Genomic DNA, 15,822 nt, shown 5'->3' with positions numbered 1-15,822 from the left:
AAGAGTGTAGCTCGCTTTTATAAAGTTAAGAAAATTGCATTTTTTTAATATGAAAGATTTGGGTGTTATAAATGTAAAAAGAAAAGCTTAGAATACGTCGGAATTGGGTGAAATAAGAAAATAAAAAAGCTATTGGATTCCATTATGTGCAGGAAATGGTTGTTGTTTGCCTTTTGATTGTGCTTTTTGCAGGCCAGCAGAATTGTAAGGTAGCACATTCTATGGGATTCATTCTTCATAGCCTCTACGTTAGATGCTTAAATTTTATTCTTAATGCTTATAAGCATACCATTAATGACTAGCGTAATGTCACGTTCCATCATCTTCAAGAATAATTGAAAAGTTAAACACGAGAAAAGAAGATTCTAGAGAAGCCCAGAATATAGAGAGCAATCCAAATGATCTAGAAGATATCACTATATTATTGAAAAAAATAGGGAAAAAAAAGAATATTCTAAGGTATTCTAGAACATTTCACATAATTTTAGAAATAAGCTGAAAGAATCAAGCTTCAAGAGAATTCTATAATATTCTAGAAAGTTATAGAATCATGTATATGTAAAGAATAATGTATAACTATCTAGAAATTGATGTGTTTAATGTAATCTAAAATATTCTCTTAGTCTTGTAGAGGACTATATGTAGGAACGGTTTAGATTCTAAGCATCCAAGCATTCATCCAAGAAAACCTTCCAAGCTTCCAAGTGTTGTAATTCTTTTTTCCTTAATGAAGTGTTCCTTTTTTTAAAACTTCTCCCTAATCTTCTTCTTAGAGTGTTCTGTGCTTACAAGATCAAGGCTGATTTAGTGCCAAGGAAGAGCACTAAAGCCGAGATAAGTTAGTCTGTGATAATTAATATCAGATTCGTGGTTCAAAGAAATGACTAAGAGCATCAAGGAGCATGTAATGGAGTCTGAAGCCACTAATTTTGAATCATCTTAACAAAGGCTAGGTCGTCAGGAGAACCGAAATCCAACTGCATCCAAACCACGTGGGAGGCCCAAGGAGACCTTACACAATATTGATTTGCGCCTTGCTCAGGTGGAGAAGGCAATGAATGTCATGGAGGCCCAGATAGAGGATCTTGGCCAAAAGGTTGATGGACTCGAGGGGTATGAAGCTCCACCTAGAGGAGTCTTTAAGGGACCAAATGGCTAAGATACCAGAGGACTTGATGGGGGAACTCTAGGAGGTACGAAGAGCCCACGAAGATGAGATGAGTGCATACGTGCTAGCTTGGAGTAGATGTGTGGAGACATTTCGTTATGCAAGAGGACACTAGCAACGTCCACCAACCATCATATCTTCGAAGCCAATCGTATGGAAGTGTCAAAACCAAATAGTTTTGAAGGAGCTCGCAGCTTGAAGGAAGTGGAAAATTTCCTATGGGGACTTGAGCAATACTTTGGAGCGATAGGGATTACATATGAAGATGCAAAAAATTAATTTGCAACCCTTTATCTCTCAGACATTGTTATGTTGTGGGGGAGAAAAAGACGAAGATATATTGAGAAAGATATGTGCATCATATCCATCTTTGATGACTTTAAAAAAGTGATTCTATCATGAGAATGCGGAGGATGACACTTAAGTCTGATTGCGAAGGCTTAAACAAGAGGGATTGATTCAGAAATATATTAGGGAGTTCAGAAGCTTGGTTCTTGAAATTCCTGACATGTCTGACAAGGATGCTCTATTCAAGTTCATGGACAAACTCGAACAATTGGCAAAGACTGAGCTTAGAAGGCACAGAATGCAAGATCATGTCGCTGTCATTGCGGTCATTGAAAGCTTAATTGAATACTCAGAAGAGTCCACAAAGCCTAAAGATATGAAGAGTATTTATGTTAAAGGTGGGGAATACAAGGATAAACACAAGGAAGAGACTCGTCAGGAATCAACTTCATACAAGGTAAAAGACAAATGAAAGTCTAATAACAATAAAACCAAATCACATAACAACTGTTTCCTTTATGGAGGACCTCATTGGGCAAGGGATTGCCCTCAGAAGAAGGCTCTAAACTCTCTCATTGCAAGCCATCAGGAGCAATAAGGCGGTGATACAACGACACAAGTAGGGGTTATACAACTATTGAATGCGATGCAAGCTCCAGCTAAACCCTAATTGAAGGGCTCACTCTTTATGGAGATGATAATAGGCGGGAAAGCCACTAGAGCAATAGTGAACTTGGGTGCTTCCCATAACTTCATATATGACGAGGAGCCAAAGAGATTGGGTTTGCATATGACTAAAGGAGGAGGCTCCATCAAGGTGGTCAATTCAGTAGAAAGATAAATTCATGGAATAACGAGAGAGTAAAGACCAATATTGAGGTGAGGTCAATTACATTGGACTTCTGTGTCATTCATGTGGATGATTTTAAAGTTTTTTTATGAATGAAATGTTTAGATCAAGCAAGAGCGTTCTAAATGTCATTCGTCATTAGCATGCACATCATCGAATGGAATCAAGCTTACTTAGTACCGATAACAAGATCTAACAAGCAGGAAGTCAAAGTACTATTAGCCATCTGATCCTGACTTTCTATATAGATGTTTATTGTGATGTTTGCGATCATATGCTTAATTTCCTTCATAATAATTCTTACTTTGCAACAAAGTCAAAAACTTGATCCCAAGCAAAAGCTAGGTAAATTCTTCACTATGAAGCAAATAAGAATAAATTTATAATATTTAAATATGAGATACTACGTAAGTATATGTATCGTTATCAAGTAATATAGGACTTTTTGATTAAGCCTCGAATATCGAACTCACAGGGATATATAATAATATGCAAATTACAAAATAGTAGAAATTAGATAACAAAATTTTACTTAAAAAATATTCTTACTTAAACTCTAGATACTAAAATCGGAATGAAAGTTCGATTTTTTTTGTAAATTTTTTATAATTAAAAATAAAGTAAGCAACTAATTAACTTAACTAAATATTTGCAAAATAAAGACAATTTAAATAAAATATATTTTTCCTTATCATGAATCAATAATAAATATAAAAATTTTGTTGTGAAAGTATTCTAATTGTGTTGTGTCAAATAGGAGCAATAATATTCTTTACCCTTAATAGAGATGCTTTAAAAAATATTGGCTAATTTATAGTTTGAATAGTCTTGAAAACCAGTTAAGTAGGGAAGATATTAGTTCTCACTCTAGAGTTCCCTCTTCTCCCTCCACCTGAGGGCTAACATATCGTATAAAAACCTAAAACTTTAAATTAAATTAGGGGTGTCACTCTAAAGACCTTTAATTCTACACCCTTCAAAGTTTATTTTCCTATTTATTTGCACACAACCCCATGAAATCAAATTTGATTTCTACCATTTGTTAACTGAGACAATATCATCTCAGATCTTACATGTTCTCATAACATGTATTAACATCTTAATTGACCAAATCAAGAAGTAAATGGAGTACAAAGTTTAAAATCATCACAACTTCTTCTAACATTAAATTCTAATACTTCACAAAACTTCCTTTCAATACTTAATCACTTATCATTTTAAGGAAAAAGATAAAGAAAACTACTCAGAATTCATAGAGAAAACACAACCACACTTGAGTTTAAAAGTAGAAATCATGTAAACAATATAAGAAATCTAAATTAAAACCAAATGTAGTCACAAAGATAAAAGTTTATCTCAAATCCTCTCCACTAAGAATCTTGAAGTTTCTTTGAATTCTCTTCCTTCACTCACAATACAAACTAAAACTCAAAAGAAAATAAAAGGTGTAGAAGGTGGTCGACGACGGCGGTGGCAATGGGCGGTTACTTGGATGGATATTCGTTGTTGGTTGGGATTGGCTGGCCTTTCGGCGGTTGACTTTAATGATCCAAGTCTTTTGTAATAAAATCCAACGGGTGTCATGATGTCTCTTCAAAATGTGTCATCATTCAATAAATATTCTAGAAGTTGCCTCCTTTCAAAAACCAATTGAATGAATTTTTGTATCCATGAATTATTTCCCACGTTTTTACTAAGGGTTGCTTCAAACACCTATTCAAAAAGTCATCCAAATTCAATGAAAATTTAATGAATCATCAAATAACTACTTCTGACGCTTAAGCTCAAGGTATCAGACTCGGGGTACCTAGCGCTTAGACTCAGCTCTCTCTGAATAACTGACGTGCAAGCGCCAGTCCTGGGTGCTTAGGCACATCAACTCATTTTTTGCATATTCTTAATTTTTTCTCTAAATTTGATCAATTTTCAATTCTTTTATGATTTTTCATCCATTTGATTGTACCTGAAAGAAAAATTTTTCAGTTCTTTTATGATTTTTCATCCATTCGATTATACCTGAAAGAAAAACACACAAATATCTTTAATTAAAGCACAATATTTAAAAAATAAGCATAAAAATGTGTATAAAAAGACTATATATTTTAAGTGTATCACCATCCAATTCAAAGAGGGCATTCCAAAAGAAAAGGAGAGTTACTTGGTTGTTCTTCACGGCTTCGATGAAGAAGTGAAGCCCCAAGAAGGCATGTCAAGGGAAGTGGTGGGGGTTCTTAAAGAACAATTCGTGGGACCCTCACGTCATTAATTAAATCCAAGCTGAAGAATAAGAAAAATATAATATTGACATTTTCATTCAATTACTTGAGCTTTCTATGCTCCCCCAATCTTTAGTTTCTCCTTCTATCAATTTCCAACTTAGGGTGTGCCCACAAACAAATTTGACTTCAAGGATGCAACTTTAGTTATTGATTTAATTTAAATTTGATAATATCTAATAAATAAATTATTAATCCATATGAGAGAAATAGTTTCTCTAAAGTTTCAAATGATAAATATGCTATTATTTCAAAGTGGAGCACTGCCAAAAATTTTATTTTAAAATGAGCAAACTTTTTATAAAAGTAAAGCGATTTTGCTATTCTTTCAGAATCTCATTAAGTTAAAGTAAATTAAATTGAAAAATAATTAGTTATTTAATAAAATAATTAATCATCAATAATAATTTATTCAACTAATTGTTTATAAGTAAAAAGCTTTTGTTATTAAATATACATTGATAATTTTTTATTTGTTTAATTAGTAATTTTTAATATTTTAAGAAAATTAATTAAAATTTAATATACTTTAATTTATATTAAATAATTATAAATATTTACACATAAATTTATGTAATTATAATTAATTTAAAAATACATTAATTAATTTTTTTAATCAATTAAGCTAATTATAATTAACTGAAATAAAATTATATTAAATCCCGTAACCTATCTACCTCTCCTTCCCCACCTCCTCTCCTGCCCGCAAACTTCGCTTACCTGGCTCCACCCTCACCGGTTTCTCCCGAAACCATAGCCTTCCTTCCCTTTCCTCCTCACGTGCCCGAAACCCTCCCGATAAAGTCGCGTGCAGAGCTAGCTGGGAAGGATGGGATCGTGGTGGACGAACATCGCCGAAACTCCGGTATATCTCCCATTCCATTCCGCACCATACCCGCTAACCCTAGTCTTTATCTTTCTTCATCCCACTAAGCTTCGCTCTCTTCAGCTTCTCTAAATCCCGTAAATCCACGTTCCAACGGGATTTACTAAATCTGGATTTAAGGCAAAACGAAGGAGAAACGGATTCAAGATCCCGTGGGATTTAAAGTTGTCTTTGGTTGGATATAGGTTAAATCCTGCTTAAATTCTGCTCAAATCCTGGTACTAAGAGTTGCTCGCTACCATGTGGAGAAGCGCCGTGATGAGGAGTCTCATTCTCCTTCCCTCTCGCAGTGCAAACCGCAACGCTAGTCTTACCCCGGTGTCCTGCTTTGTCCGTCATTCAATTGCGCCCTTTCCTGCCCCTTCCTACTTCAGTGATCGCTCTGTAGGGCTTGAGAGTTGTCTACTCCAATTTTCCCGACTACATTCCGCGGCAGGTCCCTGGAAGCCGGAGCTCGGAAAGCTTTCCATCGAAAGGGGAGTACCTATAGGCTCCGCCGCAGCCACCGCTGATTCCGCTGCTGAGTCGGAGGTGGTGCTGGAATCTTCGGGGTATGCTCCCGTGTTACCATTCCAGAAGGTCAGGGGCATCTCTGAGGTCGTCAATCACTATGGTCGATGCTACTGGGAGCTCTCCAAAGCACGTCTCAGGTATCGGATATTTGACTCTTTTTAGTAAAATTTTAGGGTAGTTTTTTTGTTCAATAACAATGACGGTTAGTTTCAAATTTGTCTAGGTAATACGAGAACTTTACTAGTAATTTGAAACGATTCTAAAATATTGAGAGAGAGAATCCCTAGAAACCTAGTAGATCCATGTTAGAGCGAACACATTGGCTTAGGGTCTGTTTGGCGCAGCTTATTGGGAGCGGGGGCGACGTGTTTGGTTCGTTTAACTAACCGAACGAAAAAAAATTGTTCGCGTTTGTCTCGTTTACTTATCGAACGAATCGAACACGAACTCATTGACGAACCGAACACGAACTGTTCGCGAACAACGAGCTTTTTTGACAGCCCTCCGCGCAAGCTTATTCCCACCGCTCATACGCGGTGTTAGCGTCATAAGACGGAGCGCGATAAGCTCTCCTCTTCTCGCGTCCTGCGTTGAGTTCGTGCGTTTAGGGTGAAAAAGACGCCCCGTGCCCATCTTCAGTCTCCCTCGCCCTCGCCTTCTTCCTCGCTGCCGTTGAGAAATTTGGCAAGAAATCCACTCTCTGCTCTCCATCTCGTCGCCCTCTTAACGAAACCATACTTTCCCGTCTGGTATGCATCGTCATTTTCGATCCTTCTGTGTTTTTGCTAGATGTTTTTCAATCCTTGATTTGTGCGGCGTTGCATCTTGTTTGGATGGATCATTGGTGGTTTTGAAAGTTTTTTATGGAATTTTGGATAGGTGGTTTTGCATTCTCTGAACTTTCGATACACAGTTTTGGGTCTCTGACTCCTGATTTGTTGCAAAGCTTTTCGATCCTTCTATGAACTTTCTTTTTACTGAATTTGAAATTTTGGTGAAAGTATCGAGGTTGTTCCGAAAAAAATTATGGAATTTGTGGCATTGCATTAGTTTTGGCTGGGTGTTCTTGTCTTTGTGATGGTTCTTATTGATGGAATTTGGGCCCTAATCCTTCTATATCCCTCTCTTTATGTCGTATGGTGCCTCCTCTCTCTGTTCGGCTCCTATGGAATTTGGGGCATTGCAGTGGTTCTTTATTATTTTGTTTTGGCTCTGCCGATCTTGGAGTATTTCATATCTTCCCCATGCAGTGATTTTTAGTTTCATCCGCAGTGATTTTTAGCCCACCTATAGGATTTTGAAATTTTGGCTATTATAGCGACATTCCTGCAGCATGTATGAGAAGTTGCATTTAGGAACGTCTTTATGCATATCCTGCGGCTGAAAATGTGTATTGAAATTTTGGCTGAGGCTGAAAATGTGTATGTGTTGGCTTTGCATATCTTGTGGCATTCCCTATCTTCAGTTTGGAAATGCATATGAGGTACGAATGCGTTGTTGAAATACACATTCTAGAATTCTTTGCAAAGAGGTTGGTAGTTTGTTGGGTTTGCATTGAACCGAAACTATTTAAATGCATTGTTATTTTTCATTGAAAAGTTTTTTATGTATCTAACTGCCTTTTCATTTTTTGCTTTGGGTATGGCTTTGCTCTGTTTAGTAGATATTGAATCATTAAAATTTTTGTGGTAATATTTTTTATTTATTTTTTTTTCTTTTAGCAAATCTCGACACTGTTGATGGTTAATTCTGTGGATGTTGGTTCATTTTTTTTTTACTTTTGTTGATTCCACGACATGTATGGATGTTGATTCATTTTTAGCAATAAACTATTCTTAATATGTTTTTATTCAGAATAGTTACACGACATTGCTGTTGAATCATGTCTAAAGTGGTTGAAGGGCACCCGTCCGCAATGTGGGATAAAGACGTTACAAATATTTTTTACTATATGTGTATTAAAGAAATAGAACCGGGGAACAGACCAACAACGTATTTTAATAAGGAAGGGTGTCAAAACATTGCTAAGAGATTTAAAGAATTCACTGACAGAGATTACGACCGACTTAAATTTAAAAACAAATGGGAGCAGTTGAAGAAGAAATGAAAAATATGGAAGGAGTTGAAACATGGATCTACTGACCTGGATTGAGATCCGATTAAAAGGACAATTGATGCTCCAGCTGAATGGTGGGCTGAAAATTTAGAGGTAAATTTCTATATAATCCATTAAATGTTAGCTTCGCAAATTATTTTCTCTAATTATAATTTTCTAAATATCCCCTCTAAATGCTATATCACAGGCGGTACCGACAGCGAAGAAGTACAAACAATGCGGAATAGAGCCGAAATTTGAAGAGAAACTGGACATAATGTTTAAATGGGTTGTCGCAACGGGAAACTTTTCATTCAACCTCACTGAAAGCGGTTTTACAGGGATACCAGATGAGATCACACTTGAGTCATTGACACCCGATGAAGAAGTGCATAGTATTAACCAGAGGGATATGGGGAAATCCAGTACAATTTTAAAGAGGCCAAGGATTGCTAAGTAAAATAAAGAGAAGGAACATTCTGTGAACACCTCATTCGATCGTTTAATTGAAGCTTTTGCAGCTCCACCAATATCTAATTTTAACATATTAGACTGTCTTAGGCTTTTGGGCACTATTCCTGAAGTTGTGGGCGACAGACGATTTCTCGCACAGTGTGAAAAAACTTGAGATAGGATTCAACTCGAATGAAAATATTCATAGCACTAGAGCCTGAATTATGTCTCAAATATTTGCGGGTTTTGGTCGAGGAATGATATTTTTTTTGTATTGTATATGTATTTGTTGCAGTAATATGAAATTTTACCAACAAGTAACTACCATCTCCGTTGCTAACGTCATGTAAGGAGCATTGCTTTGGGAGACAGTTCTATGGTTGTGCCAGAGGTGTTTCAGCTCGTTGCGGTTTCTTCCAGTGGGCTGATAGTTCCACATATTACACCGTCAGTAGTCATGCCAGCAGTCCTGTGAATTTTTCTTAGGCTGACAGTGAAGTTGAGGACCGACGTAGCCAGAGTCTGAAGTTAAATATTTTAATATTTTTTGCTTTTTGTTGCACTTGTATTTGTACTTTTTTCAGTTCTCCTGGTACTCTTCAGGGTGTGAGAACTATATGGTATCTTTTATAACATCCCTGTCATTATCGTATGTTTCTGTACTATATGTTTTTTTTCTACCAATAAGCTATTTTGAATATGCTGCTCCAAACAATTTTATCAGACATGGGCATGAATGTCATTTAACCACCAATAAGTTAGTCTAAATAAGCTGCTCCCATAAGTTAGTCTGAATAAGCTGCTCCAAATAGCAAGTCAAATTATTCTAATAATTTGCAGATTATCAGATTATCAGAATAATCTACTTATCAATAGATTATAAATAATCCACAGCTGTGCCAAACAGAGCCTTAATCTAAGTCTGCCAGAATACGTCCAAGTCATCCTTTGTGCCCGTCTTTATAGGTTTAAATTGACATTCAGTAATACATGAATAATTTAATTTTGAGTATGATGGTTAAAATGACATATCAAGGCTTAGCAATATTTGCTGTTAAAATGTTCTAGCCTTTCTAACTAATTGTTGTACATGCACTAAGTAAAACTTGATGAATTCAAGTTAAGGGCGAGATCGAAATTTTTGGCGAACTCTTTAGCAAATTCTCCTGACGGCGAGTTCATTTTGAGTGGGTGAATAGCTTTAGGAAAACTTCAAATTCATTGTTCCTTCAGACAACTTAAGGCTTTCAACAAATTAGTTCAATACAACTTTTTGAACTTGATTCATGATGGTGATATGGCTTAATTAACTTGACCTAGATGACTTGGTTGCGCATGAGCTCACTGATTTTCTTTTCTATTTTATGAGAATGAAGCTTTCAAAATTGAATTCGGCTCTTGATGAGCTGGCATATTGATTGTCATTGTTTACCGGAATTTAACTACTTTTTCTCGTGCACACATCAACATCACTAAAAGCTTATAAATATTTGCCTGGAGTTAATTTCAATTTTTTTGTGGCTCTTGTTTTTCTTTTGTCCTCTATGCTTATATGAATATTTGGTTTTTGTTGAGATGGAAGAGATTTGAAAATCTCAATCTCGAAAACTTTTCTGGCCTGTAGCTCATTTCAAATTTACTATGAAACATGAAAATGAAAAGCCTTGCAAGAGTACTTGGAAGTGATGCTGCAGTCGCAATCGCCTTATCTTGAAAAAAGGAAGATTGAACCTTCTGGTATTACTAAACAAACAATTTTGAGAAAAAAATTGTTGAAGAGACATTTTTCTACCACCTCTATTGAAGGTGAGAAGGAAACCGGATATTGTAATATCATCGCCAAACTTACTGTGAGTGAACTCTTATGGCTAGAATTGAATTACAATATTCCTTTAAAAGGACTTTGAGTGCACAATTACACAGTCCAAAACTATCATGGTTATCTAAATTGAATTATTATATTAATGAGCCTCAAGCTAGAGATTTTCTAGAGAAGTCACAATTGCTTCACCTTTCTATGGATGGCCCCAGTTCAGAATATTCTCTTGCTTTTGATGCTACTTCTGGAAGAGGTTCTTTTAAGGAGCTTTGAGCTACTCCTGAAATTATTAAGGAGACAAACAAATTTGGTTCTAAAATACTAACTCCCACATTTTTTTGCAGTTGATGAGTGAGCTCGAGCCAATTCTGAGCGTAGTTCTGAGGTGAGAAACTTTGTGTAAGTTTCTCCAAGAGAAGAAGTTGGGATAACGTTCTTGGTGTTTTAGGTTGACATTCTTCTTGCTGAGATTATATCTTTAAGGAATTCCGTAACTTAATATGCTAAACCAAAGAAATTTAAATTTATTTTATAATGATCATACTTTTCTAATGAAGTTGCCCATAAGTACACCTGGAAATTGGCATTGACAACTTAAAAATTAAAGACATTTTGATAAGAAAATTTTAAATCTTCTCATTCAATTTAGTTTCTTGCTGGAGGCAAACCTATTCTTTGCCACTTGATTCAACACTGGTTCATTAGAGATAATTTTTTGTCATGTGTCATGCTTCCTTTTTATTGTTGGAATTTCTAAAGATGAAGTGAAGACATGCCAACTTCTTCAGTTGGCATATTGATAGTTGACTTTTTGGCTTACCTTCATGAAGAAAAAATAATTTTATGAGAAGTTTGCTCGACTTATTTCTTCTTCTTTTTGTATTTTCTTTTTGTTGTTTTCTTGGCTCTAAGATATGTTTCTTTTCATATGACATTTTGTTTGTAATAAAAAATAATGTTTAGAGTTTCTCATTCCATCTACTTTGTTTTAATATTCAGTCATATTTTGTGAAAAATAAACTTTTTTATGATGTGTCACTTATTCTTCCTGTAATGATGATAGATAATTACAATTTTTTTTTAACATTTTGATTTGAGAGCTATAATAGCAGCTTGATCAACAGATATTGCCAAAATACTGCTTGATACTTCAAATTTTTTTCATGATTTTGGCCCTTCATGTTGAAGTTTTTTATTCTTAAATTTCATCTTCCCATGCCTTCTTTATTCTTCTTCTTGTTTCTTGATTTAAGATGGATGATTTGTCAATTAAGAGCCTTGAGGCTTTTTCGAATATCAAGTTCAAATCGGCCTCCTGCATAACAAATAAGATAGTGAATACTGCTAAGACAAACAAATTTCTCAATTCACTTTGTGATGAAAAGCTATCCTTTTATCACTACCATTTCCATCTTGCCTTCTATTTCCCTTTTAACATGATGCCATCAACTTCCTTAATTTTAAGGATATGGCTCCTCCTTATGTCATGCCGAGCTTGTTTGCGAGATTTGTTTTTTTTTTTTTTTTTTGTTGAGAGGAAAAGGTAAAATAAAGTATAAATTAATTCCCATATATGTCTGTCCTAAAGGCCCTCAAAATTTGTTGCATTTTATTCCTTCAATTCTATTTCGGATAAATTGTCTAGAGATCAAGGTGAACGATTAGAAGATTAAATACTTTTGTGTAAAATCAGTTGAGAGTTGGCTAAGTGAGCAAAGACTATGCAAATTCATGAATTGCAAAATTACTTCTCCTTTTCCTCCTATGGTCAAGTATGAGTAATTCATGGATATGAACAATAAAGGTTTTGACTATCACTTTTATATTGCCTATGTGAGAATAAGGCAAGCTCTTTTGTTTCATTTATTATGTTCTCATTTCCAAGTACTGAACTCTTATAAAAAAATTTTCTTCCAGAAGCTGTGCGTGTTTAAGTTGCCTGTAATTGGCCTTATGCCGTCCTTATTTGTCATTGGCCTTTTTCCCTACTTTCAATAAACAAAATTTTTAATTTTCTTTTTCTTTTTCAATTTATTTATTTTTTTTTTTTTGATGATCTAGCATGACAACAATTTTAAATCAGGGATGACAATAGTGATCTGAAGTGTTCTCAGTAAACATTGGTGTGTTGTTTCTATGTTTCCTTGCTAAATCATTTGAAAAATGCAGCTGGTATGAGAATTTCCTGAGCATAATCTCTTATAGTGGGACTCACCCATGATGCCTTTGTTTTGACTTCTGATCTCTCGTTCTTCTTTTCCTGTTGATGTTAGCCCCTAACCTTATCTTGTGACCACAAAGTTTTTCTCCTTTCACCTAAAAGATGATTTGAGGTGCTGCTGCATCATGTTCACCTAACTCTCACCTCTTGAGAAATTTTCTCATAATTATCTTCTTCAGCTTGCTCTTCATCAGCTTGTGGTTAATTCTTTCAAATGTTTTGGCAGGGGACAGCTTCCTTCATTAGCTTCTCTTTTATATAAATTTGGGGGAAATGAAGATTTTTAATGGCTTTAGCTTACCTTTCTGGCTGCCGATGTTTTTCATTTTTTGGTTTTGTTTCATTTGTTGTCCTACTTACCAAGTTTAACTTTCACACTGCTCTTCTGCCTGTTGTTTACTCTGCTCGGTCTTCTTGTCTCTAAAAGTTTATAGACAATCAATCTCGCATTAACTGCAGTGGCTTTATTTTGCATTTCTGGCTAATTTATTGTCAGCCTGAATAGTGCGAATAGAGACCATACATGGATCTGGAAATAACTAATTGATTATCTAGTTTATATATGTACAGGTACAGTCTTATAAGTAGCTTCATATGCTCTCCATTCATTATTTGTCTTCAATATTTTAAGCATACTGATGTTATGTTTTCAGTTATATTAGCAACTATAGCTGTGGTTTGAGTCATTTGACTTCTCTGATTATGAACCATGTGTTGTATGTGTATGCTTGTCATTTGTTACATCCACTTAGTTGAAAGCGCACTTCATTGCAAAAATTCCTTTGTTGCACATTTACAACATCATCACAGAAAAGTAATGTTATAGGCTGTTGTGGAAGCTTGTTGTGATTAGTCTTGTTCATCGAGATTGATAGAACTGTTTGTAAATGATGAATTTGCCTATATATTCGGAATCTAGTTTATAGTCAGATAACTTTAGTTGGTGATTTGGAAATAACCATTCTTAGGAGTTTTCAGTGCAAAGCCAGCTTGTATTGAGCAATTCATTATGTAAGAGTGGGTGCAATGCTATTGATTACACGGGTTTTTAGAAACATCCTACCTTTCCATTATGTTATGTGCTGAACTGTATTTTCCCCTCAATATCGATAGATAGCTTTCTTTTGGCTGTCCTGGAGTTAAAAAATGTCATTTATAGATTCTTTTTCTAGTTTTCAAGTTTGCTTGAAACTGATCATAATGGAAACTCAAATGCCTACATTTTCTGTTTGTATTTTAAAACAATCTTCAATATGTTCTTGACATTGTTTTCTATAGATATCCTTTAAAGCATCTTGAACTGTATCAATCAGAAATATCTTTGTACATCTTTCAAGTTTTATATGTTATTTGATTTGTTGTTACATCATAGTTGTTTTTAATCTATTTTATGACTTCAGGATAACTGCTACAGAGATTGCACCATATTATACAAAAATTCAGTTGTCTTTTCATATTATTGTAACCTGAAGTGTAACTTCATAATATTGCTTGCTTTTTGTTTCATAATAAATTGTGGTTATTAATAGGAGCAATAGAGAGCTTGCTTTTTTTTACACTGCAGCTTGGCCAAGTTGCCTCAGTTGTGGGCACATGATCACCTTCATGTTTCTTTATTTGTTTCTCTATATTCATCATTTTTTTCAATATTAGTTGAATAAAGTAGTAAATATTCCTTTTAAAACTATATAATGTTTTCTTTCACTATTTTGTCAAATATTATGTATGATTGTTGGATGCTATTTTATATTTCTCTTCAGCATGCTGGTGGTTGCAACTTCTGGAGCAGGTTATGTTCTGGGAAGTGGACATGTTATAGACTTTGTTGGCCTTTGTTGTACTTGTGCTGGGACCATGATGGTTGCTGCTTCCGCTAACACTTTAAATCAGGTAGTTCTTTAAGCAAAAATGTAGAATCCAATGTTTATCATTTGTTATCCCATTGTCTTGCAATTTGACATATCAAATATCATTTTCCTGACTTTTGCCCCTGAGATACAACCTGCAAATTAATAGTGGTAGTTGGGGTGTCAAACCGGGTTCGCGTTTAACCCAAAATTGAACCAACTCGAAACTGTTTGGCCTGAACCCAACCCGAATATTAAACGGGTCAGAAAGTCACCTTCAAACCGCTGATCCGAATAACCCATTTAACATAAGGCATAATAGTTATTCGGTATTTTTTACACTGCAGCTTGGCCAAGTTGCCTCAGTTGTGGGCACATGATCACCTTCATGTTTCTTTATTTGTTTCTCTATATTCATCATTTTTTTCAATATTAGTTGAATAAAGTAGTAAATATTCCTTTTAAAACTTTATAATGTTTTCTTTCACTATTTTGTCAAATATTATGTATGATTGTTGGATGCTATTTTATATTTCTCTTCAGCATGCTGGTGGTTGCAACTTCTGGAGCAGGTTATGTTCTGGGAAGTGGACATGTTATAGACTTTGTTGGCCTTTGTTGTACTTGTGCTGGGACCATGATGGTTGCTGCTTCCGCTAACACTTTAAATCAGGTAGTTCTTTAAGCAAAAATGTAGAATCCAATGTTTATCATTTGTTATCCCATTGTCTTGCAATTTGACATATCAAATATCATTTTCCTGACTTTTGCCCATGAGATACAACCTGCAAATTAATAGTGGTAGTTGGGGTGTCAAACCGGGTTCGCGTTTAACCCAAAATTGAACCAACTCGAAACTGTTTGGCCTGAACCCAACCCGAATATTAAACGGGTCAGAAAGTCACCTTCAAACCGCTGATCCGAATAACCCATTTAACATAAGGCATAATAGTTATTCGGTAATATTTTGGTCGATTATAACCAGTTTTGTGGCGGGTCGATTTTGAGTCAGTTTCAGGTTAGCGAGCTGGATTCAGGTCGATTTTTTATTGGCCCAACTCCAAAAAATAGATAGAACACGACCCAAAAATTGTTTGGGTCAACCCAAATCCCGAGTTTTTTGAGTCTGAGTTTGGGTTGAGCTGGCGTGTCAAGTCAATTTTTGACACCCTAATAGGAGAGTGAGTTTTTAAATCACAGCAATTTCATGCTATGAGGGTTCAAGTTTACATGAAAAACCACATAGTTAATCATTTAGGTAGAGGAATATAGAGGACCTGAAAACTTCTTCCTCTTTGATACTCATGCTACCTTGAAAACATGTCCAGCCACAACTAAAACTGTTTTATGTCGCTGTTTTTTTTTCTTTTCTTTTGCTTTGTTTTGGAGGGGGGCTGGGGGCTGGG

At 35.2% G+C, this 15,822-nt stretch overlaps 1 protein-coding gene across 1 annotated transcript in view; it reads left to right on the top strand.

The window, feature by feature from the left end:
- Nucleotides 1-5,625: 5,625 nt before the first annotated feature.
- The window catches only part of LOC110030138 (protoheme IX farnesyltransferase, mitochondrial-like), a 53,733-nt gene continuing 43,536 nt past the window's right edge, over nucleotides 5,626-15,822 (top strand). Inside the window, exons 1-2 of the mRNA XM_020732720.1 lie at nucleotides 5,626-6,118; nucleotides 14,330-14,459. Coding sequence (XP_020588379.1) covers nucleotides 5,709-6,118; nucleotides 14,330-14,459 — 540 coding nt within the window. The 5' untranslated portion in view covers nucleotides 5,626-5,708. The remainder of the gene's footprint in view (nucleotides 6,119-14,329; nucleotides 14,460-15,822) is intronic.

This window comes from Phalaenopsis equestris, unplaced genomic scaffold (genome assembly GCF_001263595.1).
Source record: "Phalaenopsis equestris unplaced genomic scaffold, ASM126359v1 Scaffold000665, whole genome shotgun sequence".
NCBI classification, from domain to species: domain Eukaryota; kingdom Viridiplantae; phylum Streptophyta; class Magnoliopsida; order Asparagales; family Orchidaceae; genus Phalaenopsis; species Phalaenopsis equestris.
Note: the sequence above shows the minus strand (reverse complement) of the source record. Positions and strands in the feature narration are given on the sequence as shown.